This window comes from Opisthocomus hoazin, chromosome 9 (genome assembly GCF_030867145.1).
Source record: "Opisthocomus hoazin isolate bOpiHoa1 chromosome 9, bOpiHoa1.hap1, whole genome shotgun sequence".
Taxonomy (NCBI): Eukaryota; Metazoa; Chordata; class Aves; order Opisthocomiformes; family Opisthocomidae; genus Opisthocomus; species Opisthocomus hoazin.
The window spans coordinates 41,505,859-41,529,910 of record NC_134422.1 but is presented as its reverse complement, the minus strand read 5'-3'; the positions used below and the strand labels follow the sequence as shown (position 1 = coordinate 41,529,910).

The following is a 24,052-nucleotide window of genomic DNA, read 5'->3' as shown; positions in this document are numbered from 1 at the left end:
TACTATGGCTGCAGGATTATCCCTTCACGAAGTACAAACCTCTCAGAGAAGCAGCAAAGTTCTGGCAAACGGGGGCAGAGGACAAGTAAACAGGGACAACCCAGTAGTTCAGCGTGGTCCCAGCCTTCCGCTCGCACCATTTGTGGGGATTTGGAGCCCAGGCTGCTTGCAGGTGCCCCAAACTCACCCCTCCTACGGCAAACATGAGTGCTTAGCGAGGGCTGCGGCACAGCCACGGCTCGATGGACAGAAGGCATGAAAGGCAGGAGGCTGCGGGCACCTGGAATGCGATTTCTGCCCTGCTCCGTACCTCCCCACGCAGAGCCAGCCGCAGGCACGGGAAACTCACCTTCCAGCCTCTGATGAAAGACTGCACGACGATAGCCGAGCTCTTGATCTTCTGGTACTTTTTTTGTTGCTGTATTGGAAATAAATACGCGATGCTCAAAAGTGAATATTGCAACTGTAAAATATCATAGAATAAAACTTCCATCGCTAACGTTTGAGAATAGGATTAAGGGTACAAGCACTTGATGTAAAAAGGGAACAACTTTGGACCAAGCAGATCAGCACGAGGGGAGACAACGCACCTCGACAACGCTGCATGGACAACGGCACTCTCTGTTCACAGAAACACTAAGTTCTGGTCAGCAGCACAAAAGTGACATGGATTAAATGCTAACAGAAACAGCTTTATTTGCCTTTTCCACCAACAGAGTAGCTGACAAACACTCACAAATGCTCAGGTCTGTTGGCTGAGCTTTTCACCATCTTCTGATGAGACTTGTGCTGGTCCTGTTACCCACAGTCCCTTTATAATACTAAACATTGGTGATAACTGAGGAACAGGAAGAAAGAAAACCAATGGATTCCCGAATGACATGCTGGAATATTACCCAAGTATACCAGTTTGAACAATAAATTTTCTGGGCAGCTGAGCATTTTCCTTCTTAAAAAGCTCAAGTTCTCCAGCAGACCAGTACAATACTTAGTGAACAACACTCGATGGACTTTGCAAGGAGGCATTGAGACTTCACCCTCAGCCCACTGAATTACAGTGCCCATCTCTGGGAGCAAGCTAGGGAGAATCCCCTCTAGGCCACGTTCATGCCATGGCTGACATCCGTTACGCCTTGCAAGGGCGCAGGCAAGTCTCTGCAGATCCTTCAGCCCAGCCTCCAGCACGAGGAGTTGTCAAAAAGCTTTGCTCATGCAAGGGATTCCTTATGCAACCTTCCAAACCACAGTGCCCAACAGTCACGTTAGGTTAGGAGAACGGTGCCTTCCGTCTACGTGGAGAGCCTGAGGAAAAATCGCTGATGTCACCCATAAGTAATTCTGAGGGGCTTGCTACGATTTCATCCTGCATTCAGAGGCAACTGCTGCCATGTGTCACCAGTGAACCAGTAAAGGTCCACAGTTATATTTGTTTTTATTTCTTTCTATCACAAGTTGTGCCAATCTGGCTGCGGTAACTCCACTTTTCATTCATTAAGGTTGTGTGAGATCATCAAGAAGCCATACGGGCACAATGCTGTTCTGTAACGACGCTGTTTGTAGAAACGGTGCAGCCAATCACAGAAGTTCAGAGAGGAGAGTTTTTACAGTGAAAAAGCATTTATTCCTGCTTTTTCGAAATGCTCTGTACTTCTCTCTAATTATCCAAGGTAACCGAACCAAACACTTAACGGCTTTCAAGGTGATAAACAAGTGCTGGTCAATTGAAAAACAGTGCTTGATAATTCTGCAGCCTGTAGTTTAAGAAGATGTCTTCTTTCCATATCATATATTTTATCAAGCTTTCTGATATGCACACAAGACTAAAATGCAGCTGAGATGTTTAAGAATGGTTTTAGAACTTAAAACCAGTAAATCTTTATCATATAAGTCAATGTTATTTACTAACTGACGAAAAGACACGAAAGAGACAGATAACAGCACTGTTCAGTTCATAACACAGAATACCCACTCTACAAACAGACTGGAAACTGGTTTAGAACTGCATCAATAACAACTACTGAACTACGAGTCTTACGAGCTAGAATTAAAATAAGCCCCTGGGATCCTCCCAAGCAGCATTCTTGAGCCTCAAATGCAAAGGTTCCAAATAAGGCAAATATACAAAAAGCCGTAGGAATGACTGAATTCCACAGAACGACACATGTGTATTACCAAACTTTTTTCTTTTTAAAAACACGTTAACGGTATGTTGTGAGAGCACTAAGTGCCAGGCAGCACAGCATTTTAGCTGAATGAAAAAGGCTCTTCCCAGCTGGGCCACAAAATGCTGCTCTTGCAGAGCTAAAGGACTCTGGTGAGCTTTTTAATTATTTAAGCACAAGCACAAAGTAAATACTTAATAGTGGCCTCTAAAAACGAACTTTTCTGTTATTCACATTTTTGGTACTTCTGTACTAACTTAAAATTGAGTTCTTTCAACAATTCTCCATACATAGGAGCCTATAGGAAAGATGGGGACAATCTTTTTAGTAGGGACAGCAGTGACAGGACGAGGGGTAATGGTTTTAAACTAAAACAGGGTAGGTTTAGGCTGGATATAAGGAAGAAATTCTTTACAATGAGGGTTGTGAAACACTGGAACTGGTTGCCCAGAGAGGTGGTCGATGCCCCATCCCTGGAAACATTCAAGACCAGGTTGGACAGGGCTCTGAGCACCCTGATCTAGTTCGTGGTGTCCCTGCTCGCTGCGGGGGGGTTGGACTAGATGACCTCTATGGATCCCTTCCGACCCAAAACTTTCTATGATTCTATGATTCTATATCAAGGAAACCTATCGTATGAGGTTTACATGAAATATCATATCAAGGTTATATGAAAAAACGTATTAAACAATAAAAAGAACCCCTCATTTAGTAAGGGTATTCTCCTACCGCGTATCTCCTGTACCAGGAAGCAATCACAATCTGGCTTTTCTTCATTAACAAGAAGCGTGTGCGGCACTTCCAGCCTCTATAAATCTTCTCAATCAGAGTAGCCAAGTCCTCCAACCGCTGCTTTCTCAGATCTTCCAGTTTGAAGAGCTGGGTGTGGGGGTTTTTTTAGGGTTGTGTTTGACATCCGAAGAAAAACAGCAGGGGAGAAAAGACAAAAAAACCCGTAAGCAGAGCTATTGTAAGAGAAATCTCCCCTCTATTCAAGTGCCTCTTCAAACACCTTTAGGTTTATTCATCTTCAGAGCTGTAGGCAGACACATCCACAGGGTTTGTGGCAGATACGTTGCCACCAGTCAGTGCACGAAAGTTCCATTAAATTCAGGGTGACAGCTATTGTAGAGTCATGATTCACACTGATTTTAATGGGTCTAACATTAAAAAGTCCCCTTTTTAATGCTATATTCCACAGCAATATATCACAGCACTGTATCTAGAAAAATCCGTAGCAACCAGCTAGTGAATTATGCAGTTCCTAACAGGCTGTCCTCATGAAAGTTGGCTTGATTTTGCAGGGGAAGACATTTTTCGCTTACCGTTCTTGGGTTGCGGATGAATATCTTTGATCTACCGAATGAAAACTCTTCTTCAGGGATTTCCAACTCATTAAACAGTACCTCTACTCCAGCCCTAAACAGGAAGTAAACGAGCTTAGCAAACATGACCCCCAGCTCTAAAACTTCTTAGTTTACATGTTCACAGATTAATTGATGGAAAGCATATGAAAGCATATTTTCAATTCTTAAATAGTGCTTGACATAAGAAGATTGAAAGCCTAACTCCTTTACTCACTGGTTATTTAGCTAAAGGCAAGAATAATCATTGTAAAGACCCAGAATAAGTTGATGAAAAAAGAGCAATTTTTATTTAACATCATCAGCAACGACCTATTTTTTCCTCTTACATCTATAATGATTTTACTAAAAAAAAGAGAAAGAAAAAAGGAAGGGCTCTCGCACTAACGTCACAACGTGAAACAAAGACTGGCGAGTTTGACAAATGCTGATGTTCCACTCTACCAACTGCGTTTTATAAATGTCAACAGAAAAAGGAGAGGAATCGCACAGAACTTTGTGAGGACTGTCAGGGTGCTATTGTTACCAACACCGCTCTTCCACCGTTACCCTGATAACCTAAAGGTTTAAATTGTAGCTGAAGATACTAATCTATGATGAAAGAAATTTAAAGCATGCTACCGGTGGCCAGGTGTAAAAAGAATTAAGAGAAGCTCATTTGACTACCCAAGACGTCGTCTGTAAAAATACATGTGAATACTATGCAATGTAAAATTACATATTTAATAGAATTGATTTGCAAGAGGTATTATCATTGTTCACCAATCATTATGTAAAATTATTCTTGAAAGGACAGAGGAAGATTGCGTGACTGTCTTCAGAGAAACGGGCGTTCCTACACTTTGAAAGTTGGTGATTACAGATAAACGTCCTTCTGATCATTCCAGACCTCCTCGCCTTTTTGATTCCACTCCAGGATCTGTTTCTCTCTCCCCCTGCTTGATTTCAGGCCCAAATGAATAAAGACTGCAAAGCATTCTTAAAACAATGTGCTCTCCTTCCTCGCATGTAGTTCATCACCAAAATGATCTCCTCTGCCAAGGAACTGTAATTTTCAGCCTACTGAAAAGTACAGGTTTCCCAGTGAATGAGCTCATCCAAAATCTGGAACAAGATGCTAAGGAACAACATACAAGTAAAACATTTGAGCCACACTGGCTTAGTTTTTAATTTACTTTTAAAGTACTTAAAAGTTCACTAATTAAAAAAAAAAAAATCAGAACATGTGGAAGATAGTAATTTCAGTCGTTGGAACAGGACAGGTAAGAATACCGCTGTTCTCCTACCTGGCTGGCCCTCTCCAGTGGGGCCATGTCTGCTTGCACAGCATTTTGTACCTTTCCAGGCACGGCTCGTACGCCTGCCTGAAGGCGTAACCTGCCCGCCTGACCCGGACGTTCTCCAGAAGACCGAGGTAGCGGATCTGGTGGCACACCAGGGCGTCATTGAAAACGTGGGCAGCCTTTTTGTCATTGGGCTTGATGCACCTGGAAAGGGAAGCGAACAGGGACACTTGTTTGCGGTACCGTACGTGTCAACAACAGTTATTGTGAGTTTAAACCATAGATTTCAACAGATTATTCCTTGGAGACCATGGATTTTGGGTTTGGGTTTGCTTTTTTTTTTTTTCTCTTTTTTTTTTTTTTTTTTTTTTTTTAATTTAACCAAGCATAACTTCACCAGAGCTTTGCCACTGGGTAATTTACCTGATGTAGTTTGGATTTTTGGTCTGAAGATTTTTCATCAGGGTAGCCACCGAAGCCTTGAACTGTGAACCCGCTGTTGGCGGCCTCTTCAGATTGATCTTAGCAGGGTTACCTTCGGGGAACAACGCCTTGATAAGAGAGTGACTGGCCTTCCACATGGCCTGGGAGAGGTCCCGGTATAGAAGATCGTTATTTTTGTCAACAAATCCTTCCACCTGGTACATAACCTGAGCAATACAGAAGACTCTCATCAGAGCATGTTTTGAACTACAACATAGGTCCCTTCTAAACTGAACCAAGAAATTTATTTCTCCTCCTTTATCACCATCCAAAACAAAGACATCCCAGCTTTCATTTTAACTTTGCCACTTAGAAGACTTTTCACAGAATCACAGAATGGTCGGGGTTGGAAGGGACCTCTGTGGGTCACCCAGTCCAATCCCCTGCCCAAGCAGGGTCGCCTACAGCAGGCTGCAGAGGACCTTGTCCAGGAGGGTCTGGAATATCTCCAGAGAAGGAGACTCCACAACCTCCCTGGGCAGCCTGTGCCGGGGCTCCGTCACCCTCAGAGGGAAGAAGTTCTTCCTCATGTTCAGACAGAACTTCCTCTGCTTCAGTTTGTGCCCGTTGCCCCTTGTCCTGTCGCTGGGCACCACTGAAAAGAGCTTGGCCCCGTCCTCCTGACACCCACCCTGCAGATATTTGTAAGTATATATTAGGTCCCCTCACAGCCTTCTCTTCTTCAGGCTGATCTTGTTGGATAAGATTTCCAGGAACACGCTTCCTGACAAGGTGCGTTTCCTCACGCTGCTAACAGTTGCTCGGGCTGATCAGTTCTGGTTTCCAAAATGGAAAAAACCCTTCTCCCGTGATAACCCTGATACACCACCGCTCGCCAATACCCCCAAACAATCTTCTTTTTTGGCTGACGAAAGGTTTCCTCCCTTTCTTTCGAATCACAACAGCAAGAATACCCTTTGCCTTCCAAGTACTAATGCTTACCTGATCTGCCTAACGAGAACAAGAGACGAAATGTCCCCTCGTGACAGCGCAGCAGCACGCGGTCCTCAGCAGACTGTTATTTTAAAGGGCTTTAACCAGGAAAACAGTGCAATGACAACACACATGAAGGCAGTGCCCTGACCTACGGCTGGAGAGCCAGGAGGTGGCCAGGAGAACTTTACGTCATCTGGCTGGTAACACAGATTCTTCAGCTTCACGAGTTCACAGTTCTGTGTCGCTACGTACTATGTACACAGAATATTGAGCAAAACCAACGCTGACATAACCATATTTTACACAACAGCAAGTGGCTGGCAGCTCAGGTGACATTTTTCTTTGGAGTACAGGTTTCTGTTTCTGACAGGTGTGGTAAATGCCATTACTGCAAAAGCTGTTCACCTGAACTTTGCTTCTGTTTCATAAAAGGAGAGTCAAACTTTGGTTTTCCAGTGATTAGATCAAAATGTTCTCAGCTGAGGATGGAAAAACAACATTCCTTGAAAATAGGGGGAATTCACTGCCTGCTCTGTGGGGTAAGCGAATGCCAGTAACAGCCGAAGACCCTCGCCAGCCGCTCAGACACAATCTGTTTGCAGTCCTTTTCAAAGCACTACTCTCAATTCACTTTGAATTTTGACAGCCAAAGAAGTACCTAAGCATTAATCCCCGATAGATGATATGCAATTACAAAATCTTCTTAGCAAACACGTAACACAAAGTTAACGAATGGCTGCCTCAAAGGCTGGAAGTAGGACATTTCCAGCACTATTCTGAAAGAGCAAATTATCAAGGTGTGCAAAATTCTGAGACTGAGAAAACGTTAAAACCTAGGGAGGTATTAAACAGTTCTAGGAAAATGAAACGCTTCCCAAATATTATTTCCTCTGTGAAATTAGCAGTTCAGCAGATTCAAACAAGAAGCATAGTTTCAACCCCTATGCTTACTTTTAAACTTTTTTTTTTTAAATACGTGGTCTTCTTTTACAAATTTAATGATTTTGATTTTTCATTAATAAAAAGTCATACTGAATTATGCATCAAAACCTGTCAGACTTGTATTCATTCACACTGCTTACACTGTGAAAAGCAAGCCCCTTTGCAAGCCCCCTGCGTAGCATTCTCCTCCATCCATTCAAACACGCAGGCTGTCAAAATAAACTCGGTACCTTCACATGTACCAAAACCTCCACTTTCTCATCAGCGGGACCGAGGACTTCCCCTAGCTCAGTGACAAAGAACATGTTTTCCAAAAGATCTTGCCTTCAGCTGCGTGTGAATTTTTGTCATTCGAGATGGCATTTTCTTGCCTGAGACGTGGCAGCACAAGAGTTCCCCAGCAAAGCACCTGGGACATCTTTCTGCTCTGCTGCAAGGAGAGCTGCCCTTGATTTCAGCTACAGCAGCACCATCTCTGAAAACCCTCTGGCCCAAATCTCGAATCTTAGACTTAAAATGGAAAAGATGAAGGCAGGTCTGGATTTTTTGGTCAACTATTGACTCAAGCAATTCTCCTCCACTGCTGCAACATCGTTTAACGGACAAAGAGCCTCCCCATCGTACCAAACCCCGACTTCACGCAGGTACACCGCCTTCCACGCGCTCCCCGGCTTCGCCCCGTACCTTGCCAGCGTAATGCTGGATCCTGAAGCAGCTGTGAGGCAAGGAGGTGTCGTTGAGGAACCGGGAGCACTTGCTCATCCTGCTCTCAAAATGCTGGTGGGTAGCACAGACTTGGTTCAGTTTTTCTAAAAAGGTGTCGTCAGTGACGGTTCCCGGTCTCAGGCATTCTTCGTCGAGCATGGCCAGGATTCCAGTTTGGTTCTGGAGTTTCAAGACAAGAGCTCTAGTCTCTGTTTCCATCACATTTACATCAATGCATAAAAAGGAGACCACTCTCTCCTGTTTGACTTCTGCTACCCAGAAACACGTCCTTCAAGCCATCTCCAAGTCTGGCCAATTCTCTTGTCCTCACCCCCACTGCCAACAGATTTTTAGCACCTGCGTTTCTGAAAGACTGCTTCTGAAAGCTGAACCTTCCAACCACTTTTTACCTGGGAATTTCCCGTCAGACTGTAGGAATTCCAGCTTAACTGCAAGTACCCAGTTTATGGGTCAAACCAGCATACGTTTCATACTAATGGTTAAAAACTGCTCTTTTCTGATTGTTGAGGAATTCTGTCATTCTTGCCGCACCACGTCCCTAAGAAGTCCTCTTATTAGATACAAGTACTTGCTGTATCTAAAGCACTCGGTAACAAGTTGTTGAGTTTTCCAGTTTCCATATAAAAAGAAATGGTATTTACAACAAAGCACGTGACATCTGCTGTTGAAAACAGAGTTGGGTTTTTTGGTGCAGGTGCTGCTGAACATTTCTAACAAAGTAATATCTAGCCTTATAAAAAATGAATAAAACAAATTTTTACCATACGAAGTAAGATGACTAACACAGTGAGTGGCTTGTTTTATAAAACCAAAGTGCGTGAGGATGCATATAGATTTTAGAGCCAAATTAAATCCATGCATTAAAAAAAAAAAAAAAAAATCATTCAGAGAGATTCTTGAGTATAACTTACATTTTCTATTAGGTCACAAATTATAGCATTGTTGAAATACTCAATGTGGGTCCATTCAATCCCCTGTAAGAAAAAAATAATAACATACGAACAGGAAAACAATCGGGGGAGCTTTTCCTCTAGGCCATTTAGATTATATTCCCGTTAACTAAGATGCTACTTTGGAATTCAGTCCTATACGCTTACCAACATTTTATTTATTAAGAAAGAAACGCAATCATCTACTGCTAACATTATCTGTGCAAACCGCGCGTCCCCGAGGGGCTGCCCAACCCGCTCGCCATTCCTTTCCCCCGCCCGTGTCAGCTTCCCACGCACTCCCCCGGCGCCCGGCCAGGCTCCTCCTGCCGCGCTCCCCGGCTTGTTCTCCATGCTGCAAGCATCCGAGAGCAGAATTTCTAAGCTCTTAGTTGTTGGGGTTGTTTTTTTAACAGGAGGAAGAAAGAGAGCTAAATTTAGATGGGGCCATCTGAAAAATCCGGAGTCTGGCTGTTGTTCAGATATTCCTAATATCCTAATTTTTTTCAAATATCAGTGATAAAATTTCCAGGATGAGATGCCAGTGCATCAGGAGGTAACACTGGTAAGGCAAAGGACTGGAAAAAGCAAACATTAATTTCGTTCTTAGTTTGCATTCTGCAGTACTCCTTACAGTTCCGTTTTTTCAGAGCATTTGAAATATCATTCAAGAACCAAATTGCGGTAATGATGTTCCAGGAGTTTCACCACTAAATGCAAAAAGAAAAAAGGACATGCCCAGACTTCATATTATCCTCAGGATTACAAGGCAGGAACTTTATTTAATTTTTTAAAACGTTTATACAGCAAAATGGTATCATCCAACTCCAGCACAGAGAGCGTCTGCCAGTTTCTACAGCTGCGAGCTGGCATTTTTGTCTGAGCTTTGTAAATCACAGGGTGTGCTGCTAAAACCTATTAGAACTTTAACTTGGTGTTCACTCACAGAATAACATCAGAGTCTGGGCTCCGAAGCACGTCTTAAATCTACCCAATAAAGCTCACACAGCTCCCTTCAATACTTAGCTGGAAGAAAACTCGAACCAAAAATCTATTTGTACTTTCTCCCACCTTGCCTGCTGCCTTTTTACCCAGCCATCTCCCGTTTGAAACGGGACTAGCTGTGGCGTATCCCAGACTCTACTGTGTCATCCAAAACACAGGCTGTAGGGTAACGGCACCAACACCAGGAAGCAGTATTAGTCTGCTAATAAATTAATTAGAATTAATAAAAAATTTAAAAATTTGCTCAGAGCTGCCAATCATTTTTGCCAATGAATGATAGTTGGGTCTGGTGTACACCTGGAGAACTCATAAAGTGAATCACAGAATGGTAGGGGTTGGAAGGGACCTCTGTGGGTCATCTGGTCCAGCCCCCCTGCCAAAGCATGGTCACCCAGAGCAGGCTGCACAGGACCTTGTCCAGGCAGGTCTTGAATATCTCCAAAACCAAAGCAGACATTTTTGATTGATGCAACTACCAGGCAATCCTACACAAGCCTGCAGCCAAAAGGTGACTCTGTTCCCTGAGAAGAGGGTCCCGCATGCACACCTGTGTATCTCCATCGCAGGGACAACGGGAAGAGGAGAGGGCAAGGAAAGATCCGCTCAGGTATTACCTCTCGGATGTATTCCTCCTGCTCTTCTTTGAGGGTCAGTTCGATGAAGATCTGTTGCAACTTCTCATTGCAGTAGTTGATGATGAATTGCTCAAAGCTGTTGTCCTGTCAGACAAAACAGGTTTGCGTTTGCTGTTGTGTAAACGCCCTCTATTAACTACTCCTTCCAGCTTTGCAACGTGATGGTTTGAGCAATATTTTATTGGGGGTGAGATTAGTTTGGAGATTTTAGACCAAATCCTTCCCCTGAGGCTTCCTCCATTGGGAGGGGCCAAAACTCTGTAGGTTCATAATCTGTAACGACTCCTCGGGGCAAGTCATCAGGAGCCCTGCGGCGTCAGGGAATCAACAACAAAAGCTTCACCTGCCCTGATCTGTCCCCACGTGCGAAATGCAGGCTCCTGCAGGTTCTGATCAAGGAAATCACCAAGGCAGCATTAGCTCTTTTCCAAGCAGGATCACTCGGTGGGCAATAAAGTATCCTGTTTCACGACAGATCGAGGGCCAAACTGCTATGCTGGCTGCAGCAGAGCCTGGGTTAAGAGATTATTGGCTCCAGAGGTGAACCCACCTCCTCCTTGCCAACAAACTGCTTGTATAACTGCCCCGAAAGGATGGGAATTAAGAGAACTTTATCAGCCAAAAATCCTTTAAAAGGCTGACTTGCATGAAGGCGGGCCAGGGGGCAAGCACGCGCGTGACCCATTGCAGAGGGGACGGGGGCACGGCACAGACCCCGGCAGGAGAACATTATGGTTATGTTGTAAGGCTGAAAATTTGCAGAATAAACCACTATGCCTTTTTACACTATCAAATACATCTGCTACACCATACCGGTGAAGCTCAAGTGACGGTAATAGAATTTTTATGACTAAGGGCAACTGCAAGCATTTAAATGCTTAGATTAAGGATCTGATTGCTAAAATGAGATTAAGAACACGCAAGCAGATTAGAAAAATATCGAGGCAGCACAGATTACTTTCATTATTTTAGTTTCAGGTAAAGCAAAATCACAGCTGATCACCGAGCCTTCTCCGCCCCTCACACCAACCGCAATTATCAATCAGAGATCGCAAAACTTGCATAGCTCCAGGTCAGAAAGTTAAAATTTGGCATGCGTCCAAACCAGCACTGCACACAAGACATACTTACTGCATTCTGTTGCGAAAAGAAATTACAGAAACTGCAGTCAGTACTTGTACTACTTCCAGGACAACAGAGAATTCAGCTATTAGCATTTATTTGGTGTACCAAGTAGATCAGTCTTATCATCAGACTCGTATTTGTATGTCAATGAGAACAGAAAGAACTCCATAAATGTTATGTATGACGTTGTAGATGAGCGTATCTTTCGGTGCTCTCCAAAGATTATCAAATAAACCAGGGGACCGAGGCACAGCGGTGTAACACAGACCGGCATTCTTGCACTGTCATGGCTCTAAACCACCACGTACCTCCTTCGGTCTCAAACAGCCCTACGTAACCACCTCTGGGAGACACATCTCAGTCAAGGGAGGGGGGACAGGGGAGGGAGGAGAGAATACTGGGGGGAGAATGAGTAAAAATTGATTTGACGCATTCAGATAAGGCCATCGCTTTGGATATATCGGGTTTGAAGTAAAAGGACCCCAACTGACTTACACGTAGCGAAGAGGAAGGGTGAAACACCCTCTGCATCCTCCTGCCAGGCGCACGCCACCCGACGCGGCAACATTGCTTCTCCACAAGTCCACGTTGTCCCAATTACAAGGACTGCAGGACTTTTTCGCTCGCCTATTACACCACACTCTTCATCTTCAAAAGAGGATGGAAACCAAACTGCAAATCCAGTTAAACCATCCAACTAAAAGGTCATTAACAATATATTAAAGTAATTGCTAGATGCTTTCCTGATTGGCTATGTATCTGTGATATTTATGGTTTGCCGAAGAAAGGCAAACCAAAACCCAGAGAGTTCTTCACCGATTACTCACTTCAAGCTATGAAATTCTATCTGACATTGCCAAGCCACTGAAAATTGCTATTCCAGGAAAAAAGTCATTGAAGAGCAGTGGCGATTTTGTTCTTTGCGTATGATACAGACCAAAAGGCTAACAGCTAATTACAGCAAAGGAAATGAGGGAAAACGTTTGGAGTTACTGAAATTCCCAAAACGCTTAACTCTGAACAGACCAGAAGACATTTGATAAATTAAATACACTTCAGAAAGCAGCATTTCCTTTTACAGGTTTTAAGAAACACTATGAAAAACCAACTAGAGTGTTTATCTCTGGGCAGATCTGAGTAAGGCAACTGAGACTGTGAATTCATTCTCCCTTATTGTACACCTGTAATTTTTAACTATGTGAGGGCTTCACAAAGCATAGACAAACGCTCACAAATGAATTGTCCCCCAATATTTCACAGAATCACACAGAAGGTTAGGGGCTGGAAGGGACCTCTGTGGGTCATCTAGTCCAACCCCCTGCCGAAGCAGGGTCACCCAGAGCAGGCTGCACAGGACCACGTCCAGGCGGGTCTGGAATATCTCCAGAGAAGGGGACTCCACAACCTCCCTGGGCAGCCTGGGCCAGGGCTCCGTCACCCTCAGAGGGAAGAAGTTCTTCCTCATGTTCATCTGGAGCTTCCTCTGCTTCAGTTTGTGCCCGTTGCCCCTTGTCCTGTCGCTGGGCACCACTGGAAAGAGTCTGGCCCCATCCTCCTGACCCCCACCGTGCAGATATTTAGAGGCATTTCTGAGGTCCCCTCTCAGCCTTCTCTTCTCCAGGCTGAACAAGCCCAGCTCCCTCAGCCTCTCCTCATAGGAGAGATGCTCCAGTCCCCTCATCATACTCATAGCCCTCCACTGGACTCTCTGCAGTAGCTCTTCATCTTTCTTGAACTGGGGAGCCCAGAACTGGACACAGTGCTCCAGATGGGGCTCCTAGAAATTAATACAACAGAACTAGGAGGGATCTAAAGGACTTCTGGCATTGTTTTCTAGATGGCAATAGAGAATGGTTGATATCAGTGACAGCACATCACTAAAGCCATTCAGGAAAAACAGGCTGGAAGGATCCAGCCACCGGAGATGGTATTTGCTCCTTACACTGACCATCCGCATTAAGTGACAGAAAGGGTTTGGACCGACACAGAAGCTGCATGGTCAGACCCAAAATTTCAGGAAGAGATACTAACTTCTTAGGAAATTTTACAAAAAAAAAAAAAGATAATAAGACCAGCACTTCTCAAAGTGTCAGCTTCTCTTCCAGGCTGTAATTCTGCTGCTTTAATGTTGAGATCATCACTTCGACCCCTGCATTTTTATAGCAGCTTTCAAACTATCCCTTTGAAATCACTGTGGAATACAAAATATAACCTTCAGGGAAGAAAAAAACCCACTCAGTCTCTCAAATTAAATTAAAGTTGCTGGGAAACAGAATGTCACCTGAGATAGGCTTAACGTCATGTTAAATTTATAGATACAGATCAACCAACCACCCCCAGCTTATCCTCTCAATCTTTTGTCAGCTACAACAATATACTTCGGTAGAAAAACTCACTGACAAAAATCAAAGCCCACTTCACCACGTTTTTCACTTCACAAACAACGCTGTCTTGCTCACACAGCTTTATTCTTATCAGCCTTCAAACTACTGGGCATCAGGGTGGCACTTCATCAAGAGCAGGTTTTTGAACTCTAAAAAAAACTCTGCTCCACGTAAAAATACAGTGGTTATATACGCACACAAATCACGATGTTGTACTCGCTCAGGTTATTGGAGTCAACCACGAAAAGATAGAAAGTTCTCATTTTGAGCCACTGCTCTTACACGAATTACATACAGGCACTTGAGAGTCTAAGGAAAATATCTTTTTTCTTCCTTAATATTTTACCTAATTTCTTCTTTGGAAGATTCCTGTCATGCGTATCATGGAATCATATGAAAAAACATATATGGATGTTCCTGACCTTATACATTGTTATAACAGGAAAATACCAATAGCAAACAGACAAAAATATTTTTGTCACAAAAAAAAAAAATAGCCTAAAAGTCTCTTACTGGTCTCGGGCAGAAATGTCTCCGTATGCTGATGCTGAGTGTCATTTCTTGCATTAGATTTATAAACACAAAATACCTAAAACAGGGCATTTTTCAGTTAAAACCATCTACCTCCTAACCTTCGCTCCCCATAGAGAATTCAAATACACTTTTGAGTACCCAGATTCCAGTAATTTCCAGAGACACTGGGGCAACTAAGATGCCTGCTTAAAACTGAAAACTGGGTACTTTGCCTTACTGGTAGGTAGGAATAAATTCTTCTCTTCCCCCTGCCTAATAAAGTCCTAGTTTAAGTGTTGCATTTTCTTGCGTCCTCTCCACTTCGCTGTTTTCCCCAAATCAAGCATATGTTGTTGATCCAAATCTACAGACTAGGCTGTCTCATCAGCATTGCACCTAAACAAGGTGTTGCTCAATATTTCCTCTTCCTTCTTCATCTTCCATCACACCAGTTCTTCGTGGCAGCCAATTCAAAAATCTACATATTGCTCAGTCTACAACCACGCTGACGAAAAGGTGCTCAGCAACACCTTTTCAAATACCTTATATGAACACATACAGCTAAAAAATACATGAGAAGTATTTAAAGGAAAAGCATCATTTAAAAGAAAACCTCAACATTTGAAGCCATGAGACTATCTGTTGAAATCAACAGAACTAATGCCATTAAAATGAACTTTTTGATCAATATGGAGGGGGTGGAAAGGCACACAGAGACTGATGCTTTTGCTCCAACATGTACAGCCCCAGAAAGGAACTTTTTTCAACACCAACGCAGCTCCAGGCATCAGAGTTCTCTGACCTGCCCCTAACACAGGCAGGTGACCCCAGGGAGTCCCACCAGGCCCCTAAACTACTGCTGAAGCTCCTAGAGAAAAAGCCAGATGGCAAAAGTAATGATGATAAAAGACGAGCATACTCGCTTCGCTGAGATGAATGGTGGAATGATTGGTGAAACCAAGCAGCAAATTTCATTTACTGGGGTGCCTGGGGATAGGGAGTTTTATGTATGACCACAGAAGCATGTGAGTTTATGAGATGAAACTAAGAAATATAAATGCTAGAAAAAGAAAATCGGCAAAATGGGGAAAGTGCATTTAAAGAAAATGAAAAAAGACACTATTTTTACCTTAGAAATCAATGTGACCCAGTAATAGCAACTTTTTAAAAATTTTTTCAAAGTTAGTGAAGATATGCTATCAGTATTTACCCCTTACTTTTCTGTTCACATATACAAACATTCGCATAATCAAACTGAATTGAAAAATATCTCACAGAAACTAGAATAAGCCCTGTGCTTTTGTGTAAATATCTCTATAGGCAAAGAATCATAGAACAGAATCACGGAATCGTTAAGGTTGGAAAAGACCTCCGACATCATCAAGTCCAAGAAGCAGAGAAGCCTATCATTTAACTATTCCACAGATATGTAATCAAACTATGTTTCAGAGCATCTAATGGCAGTAAGACACATGCCAAAGCTCCAGGGATGATCCATTTCCCGTATTTGCGTAGCACGACCAGCTTCAGTCCTTATTGAAGCTGCTGGCACTGGTAGAGAACCAGGCCCTCTGAAACCCTTCCGGCTCCCAGCTGTGGTGTCCGGACACGCAGGGCTAAACCATATTTGGAGTTAAAAGGGCGAGAAACCACAGCGAAAGCAGAGCACACGATGCATGTGCAATCCACGGGGAAACCCAGCCAGGTACCATCACTTCAACAGACTCAACCCGACAAATTACAGTCCTGGAACATTAGGAACGACAAATTTTCAAGAACCTGCTCTATAACCATAGCCATTCCTCTGCTAAGGCAGAATAGCCGCCGCAGGGCAAAGCGTTACTCTCACAACCTGAAGCAGAGCATTTGTGTTCTATTCGCTCCAGCATTTCAAAGATTTCCGCTGTTGAAAACAAACAGCCAACGGGATTGACTTCATAAACCTGCTTTTTGCAAAATGAGCCTCTCTAAATACTTTAATTATAATGTCATTAATTGTCTTCCTGGGATGCTTCTGAGCACTCTAGCACTTCAGGAAATTTTTGCTTTAACTGTATTTTAAAAAGTCCCTAGCACCTAGGAGTCCAACCAAGGGTCCCTCTCCGTAAAGCTCCCCTCTTTCACAACGCCTGCCAGCAGAGGCAGTTGATCCATTAGAGATGGCAAATCCAGCTCTCCCCTTTCCCAGCAGACTGGGCTTTGCCCGGCGCGATCAGACTGAGCGTTTTGGCACTGCCGCTTGCCAGTACACGATATGCCGACGGGCGTCGGGAAAGGGCTGAGCAATTTCGACAAGGGAATCTGTTGCAAGGTAGAGAGCCTAGAAGAGGCGGCTGGAAATTACAGTCTGGAGATTAGGGAACTACCAAAACCACAGAGAGCCACGGCTGAGTTAGAGCCCAAGTCAAGACACGAAGACAGGGTCCCCAGAGCCTCAAAGAATGGAGAAAAACTGAAAAGATGAAGATAAAAGAAGATCCTAATAAGGCAGTTTTCTCTATGCTTTTTTCTTCCTCCCCCTCTAATAAGCTGTCTTTCTAGCAAATAACTAGACCCTTCTCCAGTCAAATCCTCCTTTGGGGGGTGCAGGGGGAGGCCTCTGGGCTACCAGCAATCTCTCGGAGCTCAGCGTGCTCCGCAGCTGCAATCGCCTTCACGTCACGAACAGGACAGATAAAGGCAAAGGAACTATTCAGCAACCGGACCAAGGTGTCGTTTAGGTGACACTAAAAGTGGAAGTATCTCCGCAGTTTTTTCATGCCTTAAACATCTCAGGTATTTTCGATGTTTATCCCCTCCTTATTTGGTTCCTTCCCTCTAAAAACAGACAATTACCACAACTGTGAACATGTTAATACAATGAAACTGCATTCTTCATATTTCTAATGTATTCCCTCAATAAAGATATTGGCATTTTATCAATGTCCAGATGACAGCTGACGTAGTACGTGCAATATAACCAAGCTTCTTCCCATCACCACGTGGGACTTCTACGCACAAGAAACAAGCCAACTGCTGTAAATGAAGAGAAGCACTATCAAAGTGCATCACAGACTCTAAGAAATGCACATGGGTTTACTGCCAAGTTGCTTGTTTGGATCTTTTTCGATGGGATTTTTATTTCCTGCTGGGTTTTACGCCGAACGCGATGGACGCCACTACGCCTTTACGTGTCCTTGCGTACCTGGAGCAACAGGAGTTGGTCAGATGCTGTCCCCAAAGGGAAGGCATTCACATCACCTCGGGTCAGCCCTCAGCAGATGTCTGAGGGTCAAATGGAAACAGTCCCGCTCCTTCTGCTGCCCTTTCCATCTTTCACAGCTCCATCCCCAGCGCATCCCCGCCGGGCTAAAATACGCGGAACAAACTTCTCCGCCCAGAGATTGAGCAGAAACCGTTCACACTCTCAGACTGACTTCTCGGGGCCTGGCAAACGTCAAGAACAAGCCTTGTTTGGCAGCCTTAACTTTCATCAAACTGCACTCCAAATCATCAGCTTTGTCATATGGACCTGCTACGCAGCGGCGCCTGAAAACTCAGAATAAAGCCGTTAAGCCAAGGAGCACAGGCAGGCGTTTTTGTCTCTGAAGGCTAGGCAGGATGAAATATTCACACTTGCTCCGTAACATTCATTTTTACATACCCTAGCCCTCGTCGGCGCAGGAAATGCACACGACAGAAAATTAAACATCCAAACCGAACAGGAGGAGTCTTCTGCTCATTTCTGCTGAGACCTGCCAGGCCCTCGGTCACCTGCCTTCCACAGCCTTCATTTCTTCTTCATAAGCACCAACCAGACATTTTGCAGAGATGCAGAAACCGCTTCCGCCCCCAAAATACAGAATAAACCGCGACCAGCCCTAAACCCACCCCAGGAAGTCTGCAATCGGGGTCTGAAATTCCCCGTGCCACCAACTGCCACCCCTACCCCACCTCAAATCACAGCCTTGGCTGCAGACCAGCTATACCCAAAAAGCCGCCCAAAAAGGGGCGGAAGCGTCCTTGGAGCAATCAGCATCAGGCTGCAACCCACGGCTCGAGCTCCCGCAGCGTTACACCACCAGCCCGGTCCTGCAGCCTGCATTTTCACGCTAATCCCACTCTCTAACTCCTTGCCCATAGAAAATCCGCACGGAGACACCCAAAATTTCAGCATTTCGCTTTCGAAACATCCCGTCCCAGCACCCAGCTTACCACAAAGGGCATGGCAGGATTCACAAACACACAGAGCTTTACAGCACCTATTTTGTGGATCGTTTAGCCAAGCTTGCCGTCAACATCTGCCAGAACCACAAAGGCTGAAGATTATCGATAGATTTAAATTCCCTAATCTGAATTTTTGGACAGCCAAGTCCTTAAATCTTCTTTTTGGGATAGCTTTTGGGTTTGCCCGAAAAATGGGGTTTGTACTTGATAAAAATACTATTGGAAACCAAATCCCAAAGAGTATACACCAGCACTATCAGTGCTCCAATATCTTTCCTCTGTGAAGTTTCAAGAAACCTCCAGTTACTTTATAAGTTAACTTCACCTTAAATTACAGAAAAATTGCAGAAATTACAGTGGACAGTAAAGAAAGTAATTTTCAAAAATAGATGAAAAAAAAATCTCATTTATATAAGCTTCATTTTCCATATGATAGAACAAGATTGCTATTAATCGCAGAATCACAGAATGGTCGGGGTTGGAAGGGACCTCTGTGGGTCACCCAGTCCAACCCCCTGCCCAAGCAGAGTCACCCAGAGCCGGCTGCACAGGATCACGTCCAGGTGGGTCTGGAACATCTCCAGAGAAGGAGACTCCACAGCCTCCCTGGGCAGCCTGGGCCAGGGCTCCGTCACCCTCGGAGGCAAGAAGTTCTTCCTCATCTTCAGATGGAGCTTCCTCTGCTTCAGTTTGTGCCCATTGCCCCTTGTCCTGTCGCTGGGCACCACTGGAAAGAGTCTGGCCCCATCCTCCTGACACCCACCCTGCAGATATTTATAAGCATTGATAAGGTCCCCTAAGCATTTATAAGGTCCCCAGCATCAGCAGGTGAAATGTGGGATCGTTCAGAATGGTAAATCTGGATTTCTTTACTCTCCTTACAGCAGGAATTGTAGGATGGTCTAAGGAATCCTCCTAAACGGGAATAAGGCCCAAGAAATATTGTCTGCCCTGCCCGTTACAAAACAAAACAAAAACTACTGTTTTTGCAGTGGAAGCAGACTATTCCGCAATGTATTCCAATAGCTTTTAAGTGAGACTCTCCAGATAAAATAGGTAAAACTAGAGTATCATTAGTGTATTCCTTCTGCAATCCTGATGGGTAATTGTAATACTAAAGGGGAAAAAAAATCAGCTATCAGCCTTCAGTAAACATGTATCTTGCTACTTTTTTCAATGGTACTAAGCTTCATGTGTAAATGTTTAGCGTGTAAATAAAAAACTCCTCTTACACCTACTATGATTTTTGAGGTGTTCTGTCTCCAAGGTACAGGGACACTTCAGGTCCAAGAACATGCACAAATCATAAACCTAGCTGCTCCCTGAGCAGGACCACAATTACAGCAGGCCTTTCCACCTTCCACGTGTCAAAGAGCTTGCAAGTTTAAAATGCACGAGTTTACAGATAAAGAAGTCTTTTAAATACATTTTTGCCAAAAAACATTCTTTATGGAGATGATGTTAGTTCCGACCTTCAAGAACAGAACACGAAATCAAAATCTGCGTCGAGAATTAGGTTCAAAAGGGAGCTGCACATTTTTAGTCAGAGGTTTTAAGCAATTTGTAATTAGATGGATATAGTTACTGCCATTAGCTACACCTCAGCTAGCATCTTGAATGTTTAGCCATCGTGTTTACAAACGTACCACACAGCAAATTCCACCATATTTTTTATGTCATAAATCTGAAGACGTTATTGAATTTTCCTCGAGTTACGGTAATGTACAGTGTTAAAATTTCATTCCTTGATTACTTCGATATAATTAAACAACATGTTTTCTGTGAAGCAGTTACTTAAATTCTCCACAATGATTGTTTTTTGTAAGCATTTTCTCAAGATCTTTAATAATTTTTGTGAGATTCGATCATTTGTTACAAATCTCAACAGAAGTATTTGGTAGGCGTCCTCTTAATCGACCTTACTACGTGGCGTTCGTTCAAGCAACCACAAGACCAGCTACACTTTGCCTATACAGTGTACAGTGTATTTGATTCTGCATTCATTACAGAATCATTTTTACACAATTTAAGGATTATGACATAATATCATATTTTGTTCCAAGCAGAGCTGCATAGAAAACCCATTTTGTTTTACCTTGAAAGAATATCTTTGCTTTTGAGTCAACTGGGAATACGTCAGCAGTTTCTGATTATAAAATTACCCTGCCTGGAGACACACGGATGGCTGAGTGGGTGGTACTGGAAATACAGTTGATCTGGGAGTTTCTAATGGATTGTTTTCCTGTCATTCCCCCTTTGACTTACAGTATTGCCACGCAGTCCCAATACCAGTAACTGCACTAGCTACCTCTAGAAACTTAAACCAATCAAGTTTCTTTTTTCAAATATCTTTAAATTAAAACATGGCATAGTACAAGCCACGTATGTTTCTGGCATACTACCTGACCCCCCTTCTGAATGTTCAGGAATCACTGCATTATTTCTGCGATGCTGAACCGAGACGCTTGGATACTGCTCTCACCACAGGTCTTAACTCACGAGAGGAAGAGTTCCGTTTTGTACGAACGCACTGATGAATTCGACCCCCAAGTCACAAGGCAAGCCTTTCCCACCTTTTCCAGTAAAACCAATAGTCAGCATTTAAAGGAGCGACCAATAACTACCCTTATTAAAGCTTGTGAGTTTGTATGAATTGGGAAAGCTACATTGCAACTCAGTATGAAAAGTGAAAAAGAATCTTGGGTTTTTTTTCATTTTTCTTCTGCAAAACTACATCTCCTGTACTCAGCTACTTACTTACGACCTTCTAAGATGTTGAACTCCTACAAAAAAGAAAGTTACACACAAGAAACCACCTTGTCTCCGGAACAGCATCCGACAAACACAACTACTCAGCTGGCTTGTGTGCTAGTGCACGCTTCTGTCTCCCACCTCACCCTACATGTTTATCCTTAATCACGCATAAAAGAAAGAGCTAGTGAAAACAAGAGTCCCGCTCGGAGATGCCAGCAGCACGATTCCAGTGTCCAGCCTTCTAAAGGTACACCAAGGGCCAGCTCCAAAGAGATCTGGCACCGAGATCTCCATTCAGCCACCTGACCGCTTGCAGTATATTTTCATAAATACGCTCTTATGTTTAATGCAAACAATCCAACCTCGCTTAGTAAACCCTCGAGGCAAGTTTCAGCTTTGTTCTTCCTCTTCACAGAGGTATTTTCATTCGCACGCACTTTGATGTTATGCTTCTGAAATCAAACTTACATCGCCCTCCCATGTGTAACTACTCTTTTCTGGATTATTCCCATCTTCTACACAGTTCAAACACACTCCCTGGATTTTCAAGAGGGATGTAGGGAAGTGGGTAAGGATTGCATGCTTTCTACTGAACTTTCTCCCCAGTACAGCTTCTAGTTTAAACACTATACAGATTCCACCCGAGATCTATAAATCTCTTACAATAAACTATCAGAACAAGATTTATGAAAACTCCCTCTCCCTGGTGTTCTCTAACCCAACTCAAAATTCCTCGTCGACTGTTTTTGTTTCAAAATACCACCAGTCTAAAAACACTATCATAAGCAAACCAGCAGCGAGCCACAGATTATTAGTTAGGAATCAGTACAGAATATTTATCTAAGTGAATCAAGATGAAATGGAATATAATCCCTTGTTTAATTTTGACAGGAGAAAAAAAGTATAGTTTTTGGTGTGTGTTTTTAAAGGATACAAAGCTTGTTCAAAGACATCCACAAAATGCCTCAGGGCAGAAATGACCCTGCCAGCGTTTCTCTTACGCTCAGAATGTATGTCACAACAAAATATATTTAGTTTACCCACAATCAATATTTATTTACCTATGGTGTAAAAACACAAAGTTTGGCTTTTGTAAATCTTTGTTTCAGTTGCCAGACACGCTAAGACATCTGTCTTTGGCTTACTTTTCTAGTGGTTTTTTGTAACGAATGACACACTTGATTACAAATTACATGTATGTTGATTAGAAATTCATGAATTACTCTATTAAGCTTTAATAACAGCTCTCATGTCAAATGTTTAGCATTATAGAAGTCTTACCTCAAAAATTTCAAAGCCATAGATATCCAGCACCCCCATTACCTTCTTTCTCACTTTGGTTTGTGCCTTAAAAAAAAAAATTAAACATTGAGTCAATCATCTGTACATTTCGTACTTGGGAATCAAGAAAAATAACGTATCTCCTAAGCAGGCTGTCAAATTCTGTAAACTAAAATATATTAAGTATGGTTTCCCAAAATACACTTAAAGTGATTATTTTCATAAGCTTCAAAACGGAGCAGACAGAAGTGTGCTGAGCTGCGATACGGTTCTTCACCGGTCCCGCGTGTAGCAGTGCCCAGCCAGGAGCAACGAGACCGACGAGCACAGTTTTGCTGTCCACTTTAACCGAAAGGATCTCTACTGATTTTTTTACCATCACAAACCAACAATACCTTAATGCTCTCATTGATCCTGGTAACGAGCCACGAGAACAGCCGGCTGTATAAATTCTTGGCCAGAGCATCACGGGCGTAATAAGCCTAAACAGGAGAAAGAAGAAAAATGCTGTAAACGCCGGGCTAATGCCAACGTTTTTACGTTACTGACGTATCCTAAAGGTGCCACGAACGGAGCGCGAACGGCTCCGGCAGCAGCGCCTCTGCCCAAAGAGGCACCGGAGCCAGGACTCGCACCCCGCATCCCAATCCTCAGCCAAGGGACTCGGGAAAGGACCTCGCTACTAGCCCGAGCTGGTCAGACACGGGTGGCAATCGCGCTGGCTCTGCAGCCTCCCCGAAACAGAAATTCACACGGCGGCCAAAGTTCTTCTGCAGCCCGGGGCGCAGAACTCGCGTGAAATTACACCAGCTGCTCTGCACGAGAGCAGTCTGCCACGGCGCGTTCAACATGTTGCAGAGAATGGAAAAATGAAATGGTTCTGCACATTTTCCTACCCCTCGGATTTTTGAGGCCATTCACACAAAAAATCAAAACATCCTTATATTTGAACACTTACAAACTGCTGAAGGAAAACCAGACTTATGCTAGCGATCCGTTTTATCCAGTACAGCCTATTAGATGTAGTTTTTATTTGGGCAGTTACAGTTTATCATGTAGAATAAATTGCCAGTTAAAATGACTCTCTCCTTTAAAATCAGGACAACTTTTTACCTGAGCCACGTTTAGCGTCGTCGAAACTTTCTCTTGCTTGGCCTCAACCGTCCGGAAGCTGAAAGCCCTTTCCAGTACAGACTGGTCTATACCTGTCAACTCGCAGATTTCCTTGAGTTCTAGCGTGAAAAAGGGGAGGGGAAATATCATAAATCCCTTCGTATCATGGCTTTTTCTTCCCCAAAACTACGAACTTTTAAGGAGTTCAGTA

The 24,052-nt window shown here is 43.5% G+C and overlaps 1 protein-coding gene across 5 annotated transcripts in view; it reads right to left on the bottom strand.

Moving 5' to 3' along the window:
* Positions 1-24,052, bottom strand: part of MYO1B (myosin IB) — a 123,616-nt gene that overhangs the window by 21,767 nt on the left and 77,797 nt on the right. For all 5 annotated transcript variants that reach the window (XM_075430050.1, XM_075430045.1, XM_075430049.1 and 2 more), the window contains exons 11-21: positions 23,842-23,960; positions 23,124-23,210; positions 22,729-22,794; positions 10,445-10,549; positions 8,808-8,870; positions 7,855-8,055; positions 5,233-5,459; positions 4,813-5,013; positions 3,488-3,581; positions 2,892-3,041; positions 350-418 (exon numbers count right to left, since the gene is read on the bottom strand). In XM_075430050.1, coding sequence (XP_075286165.1) covers positions 350-418; positions 2,892-3,041; positions 3,488-3,581; positions 4,813-5,013; positions 5,233-5,459; positions 7,855-8,055; positions 8,808-8,870; positions 10,445-10,549; positions 22,729-22,794; positions 23,124-23,210; positions 23,842-23,960 — 1,382 coding nt within the window. The remainder of the gene's footprint in view (positions 1-349; positions 419-2,891; positions 3,042-3,487; positions 3,582-4,812; positions 5,014-5,232; positions 5,460-7,854; positions 8,056-8,807; positions 8,871-10,444; positions 10,550-22,728; positions 22,795-23,123; positions 23,211-23,841; positions 23,961-24,052) is intronic.